General features: G+C 47.8%; 1 protein-coding gene across 1 annotated transcript in view; it reads left to right on the plus strand.

The window, feature by feature from the left end:
- The window catches only part of LOC137616420 (midasin), an 814,866-nt gene that overhangs the window by 140,317 nt on the left and 653,569 nt on the right, over positions 1 to 20,980 (plus strand). The window contains exon 4 of the mRNA XM_068346159.1: positions 19,784 to 20,024. Coding sequence (XP_068202260.1) covers positions 19,784 to 20,024 — 241 coding nt within the window. The remainder of the gene's footprint in view (positions 1 to 19,783; positions 20,025 to 20,980) is intronic.

The following is a 20,980-nucleotide window of genomic DNA, read 5'->3' on the forward strand; positions in this document are numbered from 1 at the left end:
TATGCTGGATAAGGTCAGTCAGGTTTTTCCCCCGCGTTATGATAGACAAACAATTGTTTATTTGCGCCACTGACCGGACGCGATACTGTCGCCTCCTCGCGGCACGCTGTAGATTTGCAACAGGTGGGACGCAAACAGCGCGATGTAACTTCATGGCAAGGTGAATGCATACAGCACGCTGAAACCTTACAGCAATGCAAACGCATGCTAGACGCATACAGTCAAGTCTTTTTCTCACAGCAGTATAGACAGATTGTTGTCTCCTTCGCGACTCTCTGGCCGCGCAGCTAACGCTCCCTCGCATCAAGCTTTTGGCTTAAAGTATGTTGAAAACTCACTGGTTACACGCGATCAGATCTTAACTTTACAGAATGAGGTTCACTTTGTTGATGCTACTTTTCAACAAGCCTAGCTTCGATATCGGTGCCTTGCAACCGATCTGGATGCGTTTCGGGAGGCGGTATAGATCTTGACTCTCCCTCTCGGCTTGTTGAGCATATGCAGCATGCTAGAACCATACTGGACTCATGCTGGGCCCATGCTAGGCCCATGCCATCGGACTGTTTTCATCGCGTGAGGATCGCGAACGTCTTATTTTAAACCACCAAGTTTTAGGTCTGGCTGCCTTCAGTCTTTCGGAAAACCCCTAAGATCTAGAGGGTTGTTCGACGGAGGCAGCTAAGACTATCGCTTGTACAAAGGACTTTTACCTCAAGGTTTTGCAGCCCAAATAGGAGGTTTTAGGGAGTGGTGTAGAGCTAAATCAGTCTTCATTTAGTAACTCTAAAATACAAGTGGCCGATTTCTTCTTGGACCTTAAAAGAAAGCACATTTTTTCCTCCTCGACCATCAAGGGGTACAGGAGTATGCTGGCAGCTGTCTTCAGACGCAGGAAATTTGATCTATCAAATAAAGACCTTCTAGATCTTCTCAGATCGTTTGAGATGACTAAGAAGCGTCAGCAAGATACGTCAGCCTGGAATTTAGAGGTTGTTTTAAAATTCCGCGGTAATGACAAATTCGAGCCTTTACACTCTGCTTCTTTTTCAAGATCTGACTTTGAAGACTTTTTCTTAGTAAGTCTGGCAACAGCTTAGAGTCAGTGAAGTTCACTCTTTTAGCAAGAACATCGGCTTCAGAAATGGATAAGCCATATGCTCCTTGCAACTTGGATTCTTGGTCATAAACAAACGTCCTTTTCATCCATGGCCTAAATCTTTCGAGATCACTATTCTCTCAGATATGGTTTGTGAAGAGTTGAAGAGAGTTTTTTGTCTGGTTAAAGCGATGAAGTTTTATCTGGACAGGACTAAAGGAGTTAGGAGACTATTCAGAGGCTCTTTGGTGCGCAGTCAAGAAGCCTGCGCTATGTCTAAAACGCCCTATCATTTCTTATAGACTTTAATTACAAAGGCTCACTCACACTGGTGAGGCAGACCTTAAGCTGTCGAAAGAGTAAAGACTCATGAAGTTAGAGCTGTGGCAACTTCTGTAACTTTTAAACAAAACTGTTCTCTGCAAAGCATCGTGCATACAGCCTTTTGAAGGAGTAAACCCGTATTTACCTCGCATTACTTATACCATATCCAGACTCTTTATGAAGACTGCTACACTTTGGGATCATTCGTAGCAACGAGTGCAGTAGTAGATGAAGGATCCACCACTACGTTTCCCCCAATCCCTAGTACCCCTGTTTTCCTCTTGGAACTTTTATATATGTTTTTATGATTGCACGTGAAGATTGGTTGACAATCTTCCGCAATCTTTGATTTAGTCAGGTGGTCATTTTGTTCCTTGAGAGCGCCCGGAACAAGGGTATTAGTTGAAGTCCTGTCAAGTTATAGGTTATTGCACCGTTTGACAGCACCTAGAGATCTTCAGCCCCCTGGGTGGATCGCTGGATCTCGTAAGGATAGCAGACAGAATGAGGCAGAGAACCATTTCAGTCAGCTTCCTTATTAGGTACGAACCTCTTAAGTTTGTTATATTTAACTCAAGTGAATTTCCAATCATGTTGCTGTCTCTGACCTGCCACCAAGGGTGTGGATCAGCCATTCTTTTATAACCAGCGGGTATGTTTTATGTTTAAAAATTATATTTTCATAATAGAATAAATTTTTGAACATACTTACCTGCTGGTTATATAAGTTATAATCCCACCCTCCTCCCCTCTAGAGACCAAGGGGCATGGAAGGTCTGAATTGGTTGGAATAGTTCGGCCTTTCTATTGGGGGGCCGCTAGTGTACACCTGGCATATCTGCGAGTGCCACGAGTTTTGAATTTCTGCCTGGGCGTCCAGGGACTATAGCCATTCTTATATAACCAGCGGGTAAGTATGTTCAAAAATTTATTTTATAAAAATATCATTTTGAGAATACAGCACTAACATAAATCATATAACCTATTGTATTATCTTTCTAGCCCTTGGTGAAAGAGTATAATCTCTCGTCACGGGCAGGTCTAATATGATCTAATGTGAAATAATAGTTAAAAGTGCTAGTGTTCAGTGGCACGTAAAATGACGCAGTGCAGTGGAGGGTGCGTTCATTCGTGCCTGTCATTCTCCTAGCCAGGGACCTCTTCCATGCTCCCCAACCCCTGGGAGAAGGAAGGTCGAAAGGCGAAGGGTGAAGTTAGACCTTGATCAGCGAACGAACGTCCCCTCGAGCGATCCTGTTGACGAATCCCAGTACGCTCGCCCTCGCCATTGGAAAGGCGAGGTAAAGGTGTTATCCTCGCCGTCGGTTGACACAGCTCCCAGACGAGGCTGGCGTTTTGCGTTTTCCATTCATGCTAGAGAAGAAGAGAGTTGCGTGTCATGTAACCGAGCGTTGACATCGCTCCATCACAGCGATCTGGATGCGTTTCGGGAGGCGGCATAGATCTTGTCGCTCCCTGACAGCATGCTGGACGCATGCAGCATGGGTGACGCATGCTGAACTCACGCGAGCAGGATGCTTCCTCGCAGCATGCTGGATGCATGCGAGCGGGCCGCTTCCCCCCGTCAGGGTCGCGAATGTCATAGTTCCAAGCGCGCTCTCGCGGCAAGAACGCACTCGAGCTGCAGCGATCATGGACGCTCCCTCGCAGCGATCTGGACGCGTTACGGGAGGCGGCAAGGATTTTGACGCTCCCTCACAACATGCTTGACACATGGAGCATGCTGGATGCACGCTAGCTGTACGCATGTGGTACGCACGCGAGCAGAACACTCCTCCGCATCAGGATCGCGAACGTCATAGTCCCGAGCGCTCTCGCGGCAAGAACGCACGCGAGCTGCAGCGCTCATGGACACTCGCTCGCAGCGATTTGAACGCGTTACGGGAGGCGGGATGGATGCTCCCTCACAGCAAGCATCTTGCCTGTCAGAGCGTCAACTGTCCATTACGTCCCTGTTGACGTTTACAAGTCGCAAACAGAGGAAGCTCACAACAGCAGCAGCATGCTGGACGTAGCATGACGCTTCCTCGCAGCATGCTGGATGCACGCGAGCTGAGCTCATACTGTACACACAGAACGCATGCAGTCATGACTTGTCCTCGCAGCATGATAGACAAGCAGTTGTCTCTCCTTCGCGACATGCTAGACGCGGAGCTAACGCATCCTCGCGTCATGCTGCAAACATACAGCAAGCGGGACGCACGCTGGACGTACGCGAGCAGGACTTACCCTCGCAGCATGCGGATCGCTATGTTGACGCTTCCTTGCAGTATGATGGACTTATGCTGGAAGCACTTGAACATGACTCTCCCTCGAGACATGCTGGACGCAGCATGACTCTTCTGCAGCATGACTCTTCTTCGCAGCATGCTGAATGTATATGGGACACAAGCATTCAATGGTGAGGCGTGTGTTTTCTCCCACTCTTTCTCCTTTGGAGATCGCTAACCCTTTAGAGGATGTGGCTGCCCCACAGAGACTTTTACAGCCCCCTGGGTGGATTGCTGGGTCTCTAAAGGAATGCTAGCAAATGAGGCATTAAAACCTATGAAGCCAGCTTCCTTATCAGGTATGCCAAGATAGATCTCAGGGGAGAAAACGCAGAAAACTTTTAATGCAGTAGATCTTTAAGATTACTTGCAGTTCTGGCGGACTTATATCCGAAGGACTTTTCAGCAGGCTGTACCTCGGAGCCCGCCCTCGCAGTTTTTGAAGGTTAGACCGCAGGAATCTTCCCCTTCCAAGGAAACAGTGTTAGCCAGATCGGTGTAGAGGTCTTTTCGACTCTGAACGATTGGATGAACTGGACTCTAGGAGTCCTCGCAGACACCGTGAGGGACGGGTCGGTTGAACTCACAACCCTTTTTCACAGCAAAGTTCCTCTTCCCTTCAGAGCTAGTGAAGGACTTATAGGCAGCTATTACGCACAAGCAACGCTAGATCTGATTGCAAAGGACTGCGAAGAAGTGCTTCCGGCTAACCTTGCAGCCAGGAAGGAGAAGGAAGCTCCTCCCACGCGTCAGCCCTTTCGTGGGAGAGCTTGTCTAGAAGAGGACAGAGAATGGCTGCTGGAGGTCAACCTCTTAACCCCAAACAACAACCAAAATCCAAAGTGAACTCAATCTCTAGACACAAGTATTCCACTACTGGCAGCAGCTCTTGCAAGAGCAGGTTAACCAGATGCTGTCAAAAGCAGCAATAGAAGTGTGGCACAAGTCCTCTCGTCAGAGGGATTTTACAACAGACTTTTTGTAGTTCCGTAGAACTCGGGGGGTTGGAGACCTGTTCTGGACGTAAGTCCTCTGAACAAGTTCATAAGCAAGTCAAGTTTTCCTTGGAGTCTTCTGCGTCAGTCCTAGCAGGCACCAGACAGGGAGACTGGATGGTGTCGTTAGATCTGCAGGACGTGTATTTCCACATCCCGATACACCCGAACTACAGAAATTTTCTGAGATTCGTGTTCCAAGAAACTACTTATCAGTTCAAAGCACTCTGTTTTGGACTGAGCACGGCTCCCTACGTTTTCACCCGAGTGGTTGTCAACATGGCTCGCTGGCTACGTTTGAAGGGAGTACGGATATCGTTGTACCTGGACTCTTGGCCAGGAAAATGTCTGGAGGGTCTTCAAATTACAATGTCCTTGATGCAACAGCTAGGTCTAGTGGTGAACCTGGTAAAATCTCAACTGACTCCCTCGCAAACATTATCTACCTGGGGATGAGGATTCAGTCAGTGGGTTTTTGGGCTTTTCCAGCCCCTAAACGCATTCTAGATTGCCTAGAAAAGGTGCGACACTTCCTGACATACGGTCCTGCTCGATAAGAGAATGGATGAGTCCACTGAGTACCCTCTCATCTATCGAGCAGTTCGTATCCCTTGGGAGACTTCATTTACAGCCTCTTCAATTCCATCTTGCAAATTTTGGACAAGAGGTCAAGGTCTAGTAAAGTGATTGGGCGATTCCTCTGGGGATCAGGAATCACTAGAGTCGGGTCTATGGGAAGAGTCTCACAGGGATTGGCACATTAACATCAAAGAGCTAGTGGCCATTCACCTAGCACTAACACACTTTCAGGAGGAAGTCCAAGGAAGCTTAGTTCAGGTCAACGCAGACAACACCACAGCGTTGGCCTACATCAAGAAACAGGGAGGCACTCATTCAGACTCACTTTACAAGGCTGCAAGAGATTTACTACTGTGGAAAAAGCGAGGGACATAACCCTGATAACTCGCTTCATAGATGTAGAAAAGAAAGTCAGGGTAGACCTTCTCAGCAGAGGAAGACAGTTCTAACTTCAGAGTGGACCCTACATCACGAGGTGTGCACCAGCCTTTGGATGTTGTGGGGTCAACCCTCGATAGACCTCTTCGCTACACTGATGACAAAGAGGTTGCCAGTGTATTGCTCCCATGCGTCAGTCCTGAAAAAGCTCAGGGAATCACACAACGCCCCGCATAACCCTGATAGCTCCGTTTTGGCCCATGAAACCTTGGTTTGCAGAAGTGATGGAGTGGCTGGTAGATACCCCCGGAACGTTACCAAGTCAGAGCGATCTACTCAAACAGCCACACATAGAGAGGTACCATCAGAATCTCCCCGCTCTCAATCTGACTGCCTTTCAACTATCGAAAAGCTGACAAGAGCGAAGGGCTTTTCAAGGGAAGCTGCACAAGCTATCGTGAGAGCTAGAAGGACATCCACTATTAGAGTTTACCAATCTAAGTGGGGCGTGTTTAGAGAATGGTGCAGGACTAACAAATTTTCCTCTACCAGTACCTCTATAGCCCAAATAGCAGACTTTCTGTTGCATCTGCAAACAAAAGAGAAGCTGGCTGTACCTACCATCAAGGGTTACCGCAGCATGCTAGCCTCCGTCATTCGTCACAGACACATTGACGTGTCAGATAACAAGGATCTCTCGGATCTCATTAGATCTTTTGAGACCGCTAAGAGAAAGGACAATCCAACCCCCTCTTGGAACCTGGATGTAGTCCTAGCCTTTTTGACCTCAAGTAGGTTTGAACCCCTTGACAAGGCTTCTTGGAAGGATCTTACCAAAAAGACTATTCCTAGTTGTTTTGGCTACAGCCAAAAGAGTAGGAGAGTTACAAGCCATCAGCAAGAATGTGGGCTTTAACGGAGAAATGCAGTTTGCTCCCTTCAACTAGGCTTTCTCGCCAAAAAACGAGAATCCTTCTCGACCTTGGCCAAGATCTTTAACCATCCCAGGGCTATCCCACCTAGTTGGACGGGAGACGGAGAGAGGCCTTTGTCCAGTGAAAGCTCTGAAATTTTTTCTGCACGCGTCCAAAATCCTGAGAGGACAAGCAGACAACCTCTGATGCTCAGTTAAAAAGCCCTCTTTGCCTTTATCAAAGAATGCCCTGGCTTTTTTCATTAAGGATCTGATAAGGGAAGCTCACCAGAATTGTGAGGAAAGAAGTTTCCCAATCCTTAAGGTAAAACCACATGAGTTTAGAGCTGTTGCAACTTCTATGGCAAGCACAATGTCAATGCAGTCAATTCTGGAGGCTACTTTCTGGCGAAGTAAATCAATCTTCACAGACTGTTATCTCAAAGATGTCCAGACCCAGTATGAGGATTGCTGTTCCCTGGGTCCGTACGTTACCTCCGGCGTCATAGTTGGAGAAGGGTCTACTGCCTCTTCCCTATAACCTTTTTATATATACCCCTGCCTTTTTTCTTGTACTTGTGTTCACAGGTTGTCTGTGAAGGTTGTTGCAGCCTTCCACAGTCTGGGATGCAAGTCAAGTTAGTTTTTTTATGGTGTGTGTTTTCTAATTGGAGTAGGCGGTCAGAATCATTATCCATGGCTATGCCAGGTTAGCAAGGGTGGTGGTCTAGCCAGGTAAGGTCGAGGACCTTGTGACAACCCCGGAGAGACTTTTACAGCCCCCTGAGTGGATCGCTGAGTCTCTTAAGGAATGCAGGCAATTGAGGCATAAAAACCTATGAAGCCAGCTTCCTTATCAGGTATGCCAGGATAGCAAGGGTAGAGGTCTAGCCACGTTAAGGTCGAGGACCTTGTGGCAGCCCCACAGAGACTTTTACAGCCCCCTGGGTGGATCGCTGAGTCTCTTAAGGTATGCAGACAAATGAGGCAGGATAACTATGAAGCCAGCTTCCTTCTCAGGTAAGAACCAGATTATTGGTACTACTACTTTGTAGCTATTGATAATTATACGAATTCCCGATGGAATGAGGTTTTCTAACCCGCCACCAATGGTATCAATCAGCTATTTATATGTAACTACCAGGGAAGTTACATATTTAAAAATGGTATTTTTATTATAAAATAAATTTGTAAATATAATTACCTGGTAGTTACATATATAAAAGGGCCCTCCCTCCTCCCCTCTGAAAACAGGGGCATGGAATTTCTGAGGAATGTTGGGAATGGTTCCATGACCTACTGGGAGATGGCACTCATGTATGACTACCTACTCACCTGGCGGTGATCTGGGAGATGGCGCTCAGGTATGACTACCTACTCACCTGGCGGTGATTGCCGCGAAATTTGAATTTCTGCCGTTCGCGAAACGTGGGATTTTAGCTATACAGACAGTCCCCAACTAACGAACACAATAGGGACCGAGAGTCTGTTCGTAAGCTGGATTCTTCGTAAGTCGTTAGTGTTAAATTTTGGTCTAGGGTAGGCGTAACCTAACTCAGATGTCTACGATTTTCAGCCGTAGAAGTCAACAAATAGCCCCATTTCATATAAAATAGGTTACTACAAATATTTTACTTTATCATATTACAGTAGTTTGTATAATACTCAGTACAGTAAGTTGTTTTTATTATCCTGTACTGCACACTACATAATAGAAACTTGCACAAACAATCGGCCATACATATGCACTGCATTTCTGAATCAGCCGACTTAAAGTAAAATTATAGTAAATATAGTGCACTGTACATTTAGTACAGTACTGTACATTAATTCCTTTTTAAATAAATGTACTGAAGGCTATTTTATTATTCCATTACCCTTTTTTTTTTTTGCTAGAAGCTTACGTAAACAAGCGGCCATTTGCATTATGTACTGTAATGTTTACCTTTTCACGCTGATCAAATCTGTGACTTGTACCGTACTGTATTTACTGTATGTAACAGTACTGTGCATTTAACTGCTTCATGGTTGTTTTGGTAATGTTAAATAAAAGGCAGAAGGTTAGTTTACTGAATTGTTTTATTTTAATTTTGACCGACGGAATCATTCTTTGTAGAGTATACGTCACGTATCTTGTGACGTCGTGTATTTGGCGGAAGCGCGCTGACAAACTGAATTATTTCCTTTCATTATGTTGCCGAGTAATCTTATTACAGCATTCCTATAATCGAAACACCGAGTAACGATATCAAGTGTTTTAGTGGTCTGTATCATTAGTTACGAGATTAGTACAACTTACCGTAAAGTTAAGAAAAAAAAAGTCTGATGACGTTATATTTCTTCTGGCGGAGGGCGAGAGGCAAATCAAGCGATTTTCTCCCGATCCGTTACTATTCCCATAATCGAAACATCGAATAAGGATATAAAGAATTTTTTAATAATTTTCAAAGAAATATGAAGATTTAACTGCATTAAAAATCAAAATACGAGAGAGAGAGAGAGAGAGAGAGAGAGAGAGAGAGAGTGAGAGAGAGTGAGAGAGAGGGGGGGGGTGCGTATTCCGTGTATAACTAATAATAAGGTCTATCAACGAACTGTATGGAAAATGTGATACCCTATAATATATTGGCGCTGTTGTAATATTCACTATGAAGAGATTTCGAATATCAAGAAAATTATATAAATCAGTGTTATTCGTACTATATGTGCGCATAATCGTAATACTGCAGCGTCACCTTGAGATCAGCTGATCTCCCAACCAAAAGTAAATCAAAAGTAATTGTTGATTATTGAAATGCTCAAGAAATTAAAAAAAATATGAACGTGCTTTAATAAACCACAATTAAACAATAATGTCTAATGAAATATGAAGGCTTAATATTGAACGAAAAATTGAATACTGTATGAAGCTTTAGAATTAACTACCCGTATGCGATTGACAGAGCGAGCACACACACACACACACACACACACACACACACACACACACACACACACAGAAAGAGCTACACCGATTTCGCATGATACTTAATAATAAGAACTGTAGGGAAACTGATTTTCTGTAACATATTGGCGCTGATGTAATATTCATCTTGAAGATATTTCTAATATGTTAAGAAATAAAAAAAAAAGGCCAAAAGTCTGATGACGTTATATGTCTTCTGGCGGAAGGCGAGAGGCAAATCAAGTGGTTTTCTTCCGATCCGTTACTATTCCCATAATTGAAACATCGAATAAGGATATAAAGAATTTTTTAATAATTTTCAAAGAAATATGAAGATTTAACTGCATTAAAAATCAAAATACAGAGGGGAGAGAGAGAGAGAGAGAGAGAGAGAGAGAGAGAGAGAGAGAGAGAGAGAGAGAGAGAGAGAAAGAATTTAAACTTGCGATGAAATCTACGGATGTTTACGAACATGTTTGGACTTCCGTCAATTTGTGTTCGTATCTCCGGATGTTCGTATCTTGGGGAGCGTCTGTATATATGTAACTACTAGGTAAGTATATTTAAAATTTTATTTTATAATAGAAGTACCATTTTCGAGTTTGTGTGAATGAGGAAGGCAAGGTGAGGTTACCGAAAGTTTCGGTGGATCCTCACACTGTTTGTTTGGGGTGCAGGTGTTTTGAGTGTGCCCTGGATAAAAGGTGCAAAGAATGTAAGGTTTTTGGACGAAAAGAAATGGTTGGATATGAAACGCTATGTGCGTAAGTTAGAATTAGATAAAGTCAGGAGGGCTTCTAAATCTAAATCTAAGTCTGCTAGTGAGGTTAGCCTAGACATTTCTTTTGACGCCTCAATTCCTAATTGTTCCGACACAGATACTTACCTCAAAACACTTTCTTAGGAGTCATTGGTGGCTCCTCTCGAACGACCAGAGTTTTGCGTAGTTTACCCTACTCCCATTCTCTAAAGTGACCTGGTAGCGGGAGAGAACGTGACCTGGGGCAATGCCCGAGGTCGGCCATGTGGCGACACTCTCGACCTAGGCAGTATGTTTTCTGGTCGCGTCGTGTTCACACACACCGCTCCTCAGTTCTCTGTGTGACCCCCTTTGTGTTGGTTACCACGTGCTTTTACTCCCTTGTGCTTACTAGTGTTTCAGTGCTTTCCCTTTTTAGCGTTCTTGTGTCTTGCTTTCCTTTGTGTTGTGCTATGGAGCATGCTCGCCGTTGACTGGGCCTAGAGCCGGTAAGGCGTGTGGGGCTTTCCTGTCCAAGCCTGAGGTAGACCCGCATACGTTGGGTACCTCGTGCAGGGGTAAAGTCTGTTCTTCGTCGGACACGTGTCCCGAATGTGCCGAATGGAATGAGGTTCAGTGGGTGAAGTTCGGCACCAAAAAGAAGAAGGCGCCGAAGAGATCACCACGGAAGTCAAGCGTATCTTCCCCCGCGACTTCGGCAGGAGAAGGGGCACGTAGAGTGTATCCTTCATCCCCTACCCAGAGTAGGGGAAGAGGTAAGTCCTTGAAAGGAAAACAGTTGGCGCATCCTTCCCTTGAGAGTGATTGTGCGGGGAAATCTTCTTTTGCTAAGGCGGTGCAGGCGCCTGTAGGTGAGTGTAGTGGGGCTCTCCCACATAGGGGCCGCGTCGCGACGGAGAACCCCATGTGGCCTAATAATGCTCCGTTTTCTTGGGTTATCGTTTCAGGGACATCAGCGACGGAGGGCGCCGTCGGCAGAGAAGAATCCCCGCAGGAGGACCCATTGGCGTGGGACTTACCAAGGATGCCGCTGAGGTCCCCACTGGACATCGAGGAAGGACTCAGTGAGGCCTTCTCCTGCATACCTCGCCCGTCAGCGTGGGTACCGATGAAGCCACCTCTTCAGGATCATCGCCCAATTCCTTCTTCGTCAGGGCTGCGGGGGAGCCCCAAGAAGCCAAAGTTGAGTTCAAGGTCTCGGTATGGCAAGAAGGCCTACTCCTTGGGACGTGACTCGTCTGATTCCTCGAGCAAACGTCGCAGACGCCAGAGGAGGAAGAGAGATCGCTCTGTGCGGAGGAACTCCTCTTCGCGGTCTCCCACACGATCTCGGGGCACTAGAAGCCCCCGCTCCCCTCCATCCAAAACCAGGAGACTAGACTCACCACAATGGACGTGGGTTTTCGTCCCTAGCAAGAGAATGAAGGACCTGACCAGACCCACAAGGGCGACACCTGAGCGGGCGGGAGACAGTCCTCCTAGAAGGGCCTCCACGTGCCTTGCCAGGGAGTCGCCCGATGAGCGGAGGACCGCGTCTTGCAGGTCTAAGTCCCGTCCGAGAGACACTCAATCCGCCCAGCGGAGGGAGTCGTCATCGAGGATGGGCAACCTCGACAGGTCCCCCCATCGAGAAGATGCACGAGGACGGGCACCTCCGTCCTGCAGGCCTAAGTCCCGTCTGAGAGACACTCAATCCGCCCAGCGGAGGGAGTCGTCATCGAGGATGGCCAGCCTCGACAGGTCCCCCCATCGAGAAGCTACACGGGGACGGGCATCTCCGTCGAGCGATCTCACGGAGGAGCCCATTTCGCCCAAAAAGCCCTCGAGGAGGAGAGAAGTGCCGGACGACAATGAGAGAAGGAGCCGAGGGACCCGTCGACACGAAGGCGCCCGTGGCCACGTCTCACCCCATCGTTCGGAGGAAGGAGAAGGCGAGACGTCAACGGCGGAGGACTCCACTTACAGGAGAGTCCTAGCCATGATCAGGGGGTACAATAACTTGGTGGAACCCGCCCCTCAGGAAGTGGAAACGTGGACCTCGGGCCTGAATAAGTTCTTCGACGCCCCCACCCAGAAGAAATCCTCTCTCTCCCTACCAGAGGCCAGGAACGTGGGAATCGGAAGGGCCCATATCAACAAAGTTATCGTCCGTAATAGCGACTCCGCCAGGGGCTATAGTTCGGCGAAACTTTTACAAGGCCTAAAATTGCAGACGAAGTACTATTCCTTAGAGGGCAGGACGAATGGCCCCTGCAAGACAGCGGAATCCCTTGACATCCTGTGCCAGGGCGTCTCGGATGAGAAGGCAGCCTCGGCGTCCACATTCTTCTCCCAGGTCGAGACAGCTATGATGGAGGAGATGTCCAAGGACCTGGTGAACATAGCATCCTGGCTGGATTGGTGGGCCACCACCTTGGTCGGCACCCAGATCCCAACGGACTCAATGGAGCCTACAAAACGGGAGGCTCTGAACCAGTTGCTGGGGTCGGGTAGCCGAGCACTTAAATTCCTGACGTTCCAGTTCTTGGCTCTCTCGGCTAACTGGGTTCTGCGGAGAAGAGACGCCCTACTCAAGAATCTTCCGGTCAAGATCCCCGACAGGGAAGCTCGGGCGTTGAAGAATAGCTCCGTCTGGGGAGAACAACTATTTCCAACGAAGAAGGCGGAGGAAATCATGGAGAAACTGGCCCAGAAGAGGGAACTCTCCAGCCTGAAGCCGCAGACGGCGCGTCGCCCTGCCTTCAGGAGGCCCGTGACGGAAGCGCCCGTGACTGCGCGTCCCATCCCAACCCATGGAAGACGAGAACCCCCGTCGGGGTAGTGGCCTACCTCTACGAATCCCTCCCGATGGGGATCCTCCGCGGCACCACCCACGTATAGGAGATCCTACTCCTCCTCCAGGAGAAGCCGAGCAGGCCGTTCCTCCTGTAGGAGATAAGATGGGAGGCCCCCCTTCCCTGCCCAAGCCTCAGGTAGGGGGATGCCTCAGACTAGCATGGCAAGCATGGAAGCTCCACGGAGCAGATCCGTGGACAGTATCAGTTCTGAGAGGGGGCTACAGGATTCCGTTCTTGGAAGAACCACCCCCGTTGATCCCAGCGTCCAAGGCAGATTGTTTGGTGTCCAAGGACCCAGCGAAGAGGGCTGCACTCGACGAAGGGGTCACCAAGATGTTGCAAAAAGCACCCCTAGAAGCAGTGGAGTTGCCGGGTCCTGGATTCTACAGCCGCGTGTTCCTAGGGGAGAAAGCGACGGGAGGTTGGAGGCCAGTAATAGACCTGTCAGCCCTCAACAAATTCATCAAGAAAATAACCTTCAAGATGGACACACCAAAGACAGTCATGGCGTCCTTGAGGGAAGGGGACTTCATGATATCTCTAGACCTCAAGGACGCCTACTTCCAGGTACCCGTCCACCCATCAAGCAGGAAGTTTCTCCGGGTGAAGTGGGGTGCCCAGGTGTTGCAATTCAAGGCCTTGTGTTTCGGTCTTTCAACAGCCCCCCAGAGTGTTCACGACGGTCTCCGTTTGGGCACACGAACGGGGCATTCGTCTCATCAGATACCTGGACGACTGGCTACTCCTTTCATCCTCAGGGCGAAGATCTTCTACGTTTGTGCAAAAACCCAGGCATCATGGTCAACTTGGAGAAGTCGCAGTTAACCCCGACCAACAGGACGACGTACCTGGGAATAGTACTCGACTCGTTACAGGTCAAGGCATTCCCGTCCACAGACTAGACAACCTGGACCGGGTGCTCTTGCCCTTTCTTCGAGGACAACCCAGAAGAGCGAAGGATTGGCAGAGGTTGGTAGGACACCTGGTGTCCCTGGAGAAGCTGGTTCCCCACGGAAGACAGCACCTGAGGGTGGTTCAGTGGAACCTAAAAGAACAGTGGAACCAGAACAGTTCCCCGGACTTAGTTGTGCCGGTCCTGCAGGAGACCAGACGGGTCTTAGAGTGGTGGCAGGATCGCTCACACACCCTGAGAGGGATGCCACTTTCCAACCAACCTCCGGAGCTCCTCTTCACGGACGCATCGAAGGAAGGGTGGGGAGCCCACCTCCGAGAAGGGACCGCTAAGGGAACGTGGACGGAAGAAGAGAAGTCCCTCCACATCAATGTCCTGGAAATGAGGGCAGTCCAGGAAGCCTGCTACCACTTCGAGGAGGACTTGAGGGCGAACTCAGTAGCCCTGATGTCAGACAACGCAACCGTGGTGGCATACGTGAAGAAGGAGGGGGACTGAGATCGAAGGAGTTGTGCGATCTGGCCCTTCAAATCCTAAGGTGGGCGGAGAAGCAGGACGTCAACCTGACGGCAAGGTTCATTCCGGGGAAGAAGAACGTCCTAGCAGACAGCCTCATCAGGGCGGGGCCAGTAGTAGCGACGGAGTGGTCCCTACACCCACAAGTGGCAAGCCACATTATCCAGATGTGGGGGTCTCCCGGTAATGGACCTGTTTGCAACAAGGTGGAACGCTCAACTCCCCGTATTTTGTTGTCCTGTCCCAGACCCGAAGGCGGCAATGGAAGACGCCTTTCAGCACAAGTTGGACGGCCTGGACGTGTACGCCTTTCCCCCCTTTTCCCTGATAAGACAAGTCCTCAACAGGGTACGAACAGCAACCAACCTAAGGATGACTTTGGTAGCGCCCTGGTGGCCAGAGAGAGAATGGTTCGCAGACCTAAGGAGTCTCACCACTCTTTCTCCCTGGCCTCTGCCCGTCAGATCAGACCTGCTAAGACAACCTCACTTTCAGCGGGTTCACGGAAACCCGGAGGCCCTTCGTCTACACGCCTGGAGGTTATCCAGCGACTCCTGAAGAAACAAGGGTACTCTAGCAAAACAGCCAAGAGAATGTCTCTGTACCTGCGGAAATCTTCCACAGCCGTCTACCAATCTAAGTGGGCGGTGTTCGTTAAGTGGTGCAGGGACAAGGAGATAGAGCCCTTGGAAGCGTCCGTGCCAATTATAGCAGACTTCATGGTTCATCTCAGGGATAGGTTAGCCCTGTCAGTCCCAGCTATTAAGGGAGTTCGGGCGGCCCTGGGTCAAGTCTTCCTTCTCAAGGGCATAGATCTGGGTGCCTCCAGGCACATTTCTATGCTCATTAAGGCTTTCGAGAAAGCCTGCCCCCCTTCCGCTCGTAGAATCCCGAATTGGGATTTAGCGAGAGTTCTGGATATGCTCCGAAAACCGCCTTTCGAACCGTTGAAGGACATCGTGGACAAGAACCTCACCCTCAAGACGGTCTTCTTGCTAGCGTTGCCTTCAGCTAAGAGAGTGGGCGAAATACACGGGTTGTCATACGAAGTGGATCACTCAAGGGGATGGAAGGAGGTAAGCTTGAAGTTTGTCCCCTCCTTCGGTGTGGGACCCTAGGTTCGAGAGTTTTTCTATCCCTGCTATCCTTAACGTAGGGAACCAGGAAGACCTGAGACTGTGCCCAGTTAGGGCAATTAGGAAGTACCTCAAGGGAACGGCAAGCACCCGCCCGTCTATTAAGAACCTATTCGTTTCCTGGGGTAAAACGAAGAAGAGGATATCGAAGAATACTGTTTCGTTCTGGCTCAGGCAGGGGATAATGCAAGCATACTCAAAGGAGGGTCTTCCAACACCAGGGAAGCTCAGGGGTCACGATGTTAGGGGCATAAGCACCTCCCTAGCATTCGAGAAAAACGTGTCGGTAGCACAAGTGCTCCAAGCGGGAACTTGGTCCAACCAGTCGACCTTCACCGCTCACTACCTTAAAGTTTGTACGAGAAAATCCCTGGTCATCTCAGCCCTTCACGCGATTTAACGGCTCAAGCCCCAGGCTCAATCACGAAACATAGAGGATCCAGACACAGTAACGGTTTCTATCCCCCTCTCTTCCCCATTTTTTCTCTATTTCTCGTACTAGCAGTCGATTCTTGAAATATCGATCACCGCTCAAGCCGCAAGATTCGCCATTATACAACAAGCACAAGGAAGAAAATTGCAGAAGGGTAAGTGTTACCACACTTAATGAGTATTTTGTGTAGTTTATCCTACTGTCCTTGGGCTACGGGCACTCCCTCCTCCTAAGGTGTAAGTCTCCTAAGAAAGTGTTTCGAGGTAAGTATCTGTGTCGGAACAAATCACAAATTTTAAGTAATATGTATTTTTCCTAACATACTTACCGAGAAACACTTTCGAGTTATGGCCCCCCCAACCGTCCCCACAGTGCCTTACAGTCCTAGAGTATTGTTCCTTACATAAAACATACTGCCTAGGTCGAGAGCGTCGCCACATGGCCGACCTCGGTCATTGCCCCAGGTTATGTTCTCTCCCGCTACCAGGTCACTTTAGAGAATGGGAGTAGGGTAAACTTTGCAAAACTCTGGTCGTTAGAGAGGAGCCACCAGTGACTCCTAAGAAAGTGTTTCTCGGTAAGTATGTTAGGAAAAATACAAATTACTTAAAATTTGTGATATCTTCTATAGAAGTTGAGCCTTCTCCTGAGGTAGTAGCCCCTGCTCCTTTTACAGGAACGGTAACTGTGGGTGACCCTCAGTACGCCAGGATAGCGGCTGAGATGAAGGCTCTGAAGGACCAGCTTGCAGCCTTGAAAGGTAAGAGTGCAAGTGAAATTAGTGCTTGTGAAAGTGCAGTGTACGTGGCAACTGATCGAACCTGTCATGCCCCTAGGTCTAGACCTCTACCAAGCTCCCAGGACCAAGGGAGAAGGTACGTCGACGACTGCAAGGGAGTGAGAGGTACGTATTCTCGGTCAGCCGTCGCCTCAAGCAGTCCTGTTGCTATTTCCCAGGCTGCTCATGACTGCCACGGAAAAGGCGTGTCGGAAGTGATAGTGTCTTCCCCTAGTCCCTCTCCTAGACGCAGATGGCAGTATGAGGCTTCGAGGCCGACCAAGAGAAGGTTGATACAACAAGCTGACCAGACCCGTTCTCGCTCTCCCCTTTCAAGTAGCCCGGAACCTTTTCCTTCTGACGATGACAGGAACGCCTCTCCAGCAAAAAGGTCTAAACCTAGATCAGACGTTTCTCCGCAGGACGATGGAAGGAAGGAGAGATCTCCTCTTCCTTCAGGTTACGGGGAACCCTCGAGAGAACCTTCTCCTGCTACCAGCGTGACTCGGCAGCCTTCGCCTTCGGAATCGCGAGACCCAGCAGCGGTTGCGAAATCTTTCATGACTGTTATGCAAGAACAACTGGTGTCACTTGTTCAGGCTTTTAGCCGCCCTCCCCCCCCAGTCAGACAGGCGTAAGGACGACAAATTACCAGTGAAGAAATCGGCTAGTAAGAGGTAACGGGGTTCCTCTCCCTTGCAGGATGACAGACAGCACCGTTATCACGGTGAGGGGAGGATACGTCACTTCTCTCGCAGGGAAACGCGCCGCGATTCGTCAAGCGCTCGGTGCCGCGTTTCTCCTTCCCCTAGACGACAACAGGACGCTTACGACTCTCGTCGTCAGGACGCTTCCGTCTCCTGCTCGCGACGTCAGGATGCATCCAGCCTGCGTCTCCAGGACGCTTCCGTCTCCTGCTCGCGACGTCAGGATGCATCCAGCCTGCGTCTCCAGGACGCTTCCATCTCGCAACGTCCGGATGCATCCAGCCTGCCTCCCCAGGACGCTTCCATCTCGCAACGTCAGGACACATTCAGCTCTCGACGCAAGGACACATCCAGCTCTCTACGTCAGGACGCATCCTCCTCTCGACGTAAGGACGCCTCTAGCGCTTGACGCCAGGATGTCACACATTTCCCGATGTCAGGACGCATCCAGTCCTCGCCGGCAGGATGCATCCGGCGATCTGCTTTACTCCTCGGCTGCAGGTGAACAGCTGGAAGGGAATAATCCTTATGCACGCCGAATTGAAAGTAATAGAGATGTTAAAGGAACCTCCGACTTAGTTCCTTCAGCCCAAAGGGAGATAGAGTTGGAAGGAATGCAAGACTTGGAGGATATTTCGGAGGAGGAAGATAATACTGCTAATGCGGCTGCTGACTATAAGGTTCTCTCTCGCTCCCTCCTTGAGCTGTATGGAGAGGAGTTTAAACCTGCTGCCCCTCATTCTCCTCCGTTGCAGTTCAGCAGGAAGAAGTCGAAGAAGCAGTCAGCTTTCATCAAGATGAAACTGTCCATTTCAGCAAAGAAGGCTTCCACTAGGATCAATGACTGGCTGAAGGAGCGTAGGCAAGCAGTGAATACCACCTTCTCGTTTCCACCAGCTCGACTTGCATTTAAGGCGGGCATGTGGTATGAGACTAGAGAAGCTCTTGGCCTGGCAGTACCTGCCTCCTCCCAGGGGGACTTCTCCGACTTTGTAGATTCATCCAGAAGACATGCCCTTAACTCTGCTAAGGTGATGTGGTCTATGTCAGAGCTAGACCATTTCGTCAAGGGAATCTTCCGATCCTTCGAAGTGTTCAGTTTTTTAGACTGGGCTCTTGGTACACTGGCCAGGAAAACAGAACTCTTACAAGCCACAGAAGACCTAACCAGTATTATGGCCTGTATGGATAAGGCTCTTAGAGATGGGGCAAACGAGTTGGCTTCCCTGTTCTCTGCGGGAGTTCTAAAGAAAAGAAGAGGGCTGTATTATGTTCCTTCTCGACTAGAGCGGTTACGGTCGCGCAGAAGGCGGAGCTCCTATACGCCCCTCTCTCGGAACATCTTTTTCCTGAGTCCCTAGTCAGGGACATTACCCTTTCGCTGGCACAAAAGCTACGCAAGACCTCATGTCACGCTCCGCAAGGATGGCTTTACCAGTGATTCTAATCTAATTTTACGCTCTTATCAAAGGCATCAATTATTCTCTGCATTATAAGGTTATGTAATGGGTATCAGGGCAGATGGTGATCACGGTTGGACTTGAAGCCTTCACTTAGAATTCACCCTAAGGCAAGTAAGAATGCCTTCTTTTCCAGAGTTTGATGATATATTGGAGATATTCTTTATGTAACATTTGATGCTCATATAACTACACCCCGGCAAAGAATGATATCTTCTGGGATTGATCATATGGTCTTGCCTCTTTATGAGCCAACAGCACAGTTCAAATATTCACTTTTTATCTTTTGCTATTATTTAATAGTAATCATATCTATTAGAGAGGAAGGACATACCTTTTAACAAAGACTTAAAAAAGGCCCCCATATAAATGACTCTGAAGTTTGTATCCGCATGGGAATAAATTACAAATTTTGAAAAAGAAATTATTTTTCCTAGCTATACAAACCTGAGTCATTTATCAAAGATCCCGCCTCAATCGCCTCACAAGTCTTTGACCAGGAGAGAGTAGAGTGTCGGGTGCAGGCCTGCTACCCCATATGCGCAGTGGCTGCTTAGCAACCATAAGAATGTTGCAATCCTACCCTTTTTCATTGATTATCTGGTTGTAGAGAAAATGAGACTAGGAGTAACATATAAATGACCCAGGTTTGTATAGCTAGGAAAAAAAATGCAAATTGTTTGTCAAATTTATATATTTTTTAATGTGACTTTGTGATTCCAGGCTGGTTTGCAATTGCATCGCAATATTATCTAAAATGAGTGAGGTAGAGAGGGAGTCTTTCATACGCAACCATGTTAATTTGGAAACACACGAACGATTAAGTGTTGAGAATGGAGTTTTGCATAATGTGAGCTTGCCTTCAGTATTAGAGGGGGAAGATCATATTGAAGAATTACCTGTTTTACGACATATTTCTGTTGTCGGAGGAGTTTCCCTACCCATCTATAACAAGAAGAATGTGGTACGTATTGCATTATGAATACTTACATGGAGCATCATAAGTTGGGCATTTAGTAAGAAAGCTTTTACATGTTAATTTCATTGGGCTTTTTAATGTATGGTTGCTCAGATGTCTTACTCATTGATTAAGCAGAATAATAACAGTCTTACATGTAGGTTAGATATAGCACAGGAAGTAGCAAATAACTTTTTATGGAATTTTGATAAATCAATATTGAAGTGCTTAAACTTTTTTTTTTTATGTACAGTACTTATAAGTTACTCTTTTATGTTAGACCCATGATTTAATTAGGAATAATATTTGTCAAATAAAAGTAAAGTTTTCTCTTATTCTATAATAAGTCAGTCTATTATAACTGTCAGTAAGCAACAGTTTATAGTATTTTCCACATTGAATAAAGTATAATTTTATGAATAGAACTTACCTGGCAGTTATATATATATAGCTTAGTCTCTGACATTCGGCAGAATTTTTCAAAAAAACGCGGCAACCGTCTTGTGGTGGTTATGTGGTTAGGTGGTTAACAACCCTTACAGGGTGGTACTGGAATCATTCCCGTTTTCTGTTCTTCAGATCATCTCTGCCGGCCGGATCGACAACACCGTTGGTCCGCCATTAGAGTTTTTCTTTTCGCTTTCCTTGTGTTGCTGTACCGGACTTCTTTTTGGTGAAGTACATTGATTTGGGGATTTGGCAATCTTGTTTCTGTTTATTCTGTGATTTTTTTTGTTTTTGTTCTTGTTTAATATGAGTGAGAAACTTCATTTTCGTGTGCGCGCGAATGAGGAATGCAAGGTGAGGTTACCGAAAGTGCCGGTAGACCCTCACACTGTTTGTTTGGGTTGCAGGGGTTTTGAGCGTGCACTGGATAATAGGTGCAGAGAATGTGAGGTTTTGAATAAGAAGGATTGGTTAGCTATGAAGCGCTATGTGCGCAAATTAGAGCTTGATAGAGT

This window comes from Palaemon carinicauda, chromosome 22, assembly GCF_036898095.1.
Source record: "Palaemon carinicauda isolate YSFRI2023 chromosome 22, ASM3689809v2, whole genome shotgun sequence".
Lineage (NCBI taxonomy): Eukaryota > Metazoa > Arthropoda > Malacostraca > Decapoda > Palaemonidae > Palaemon > Palaemon carinicauda.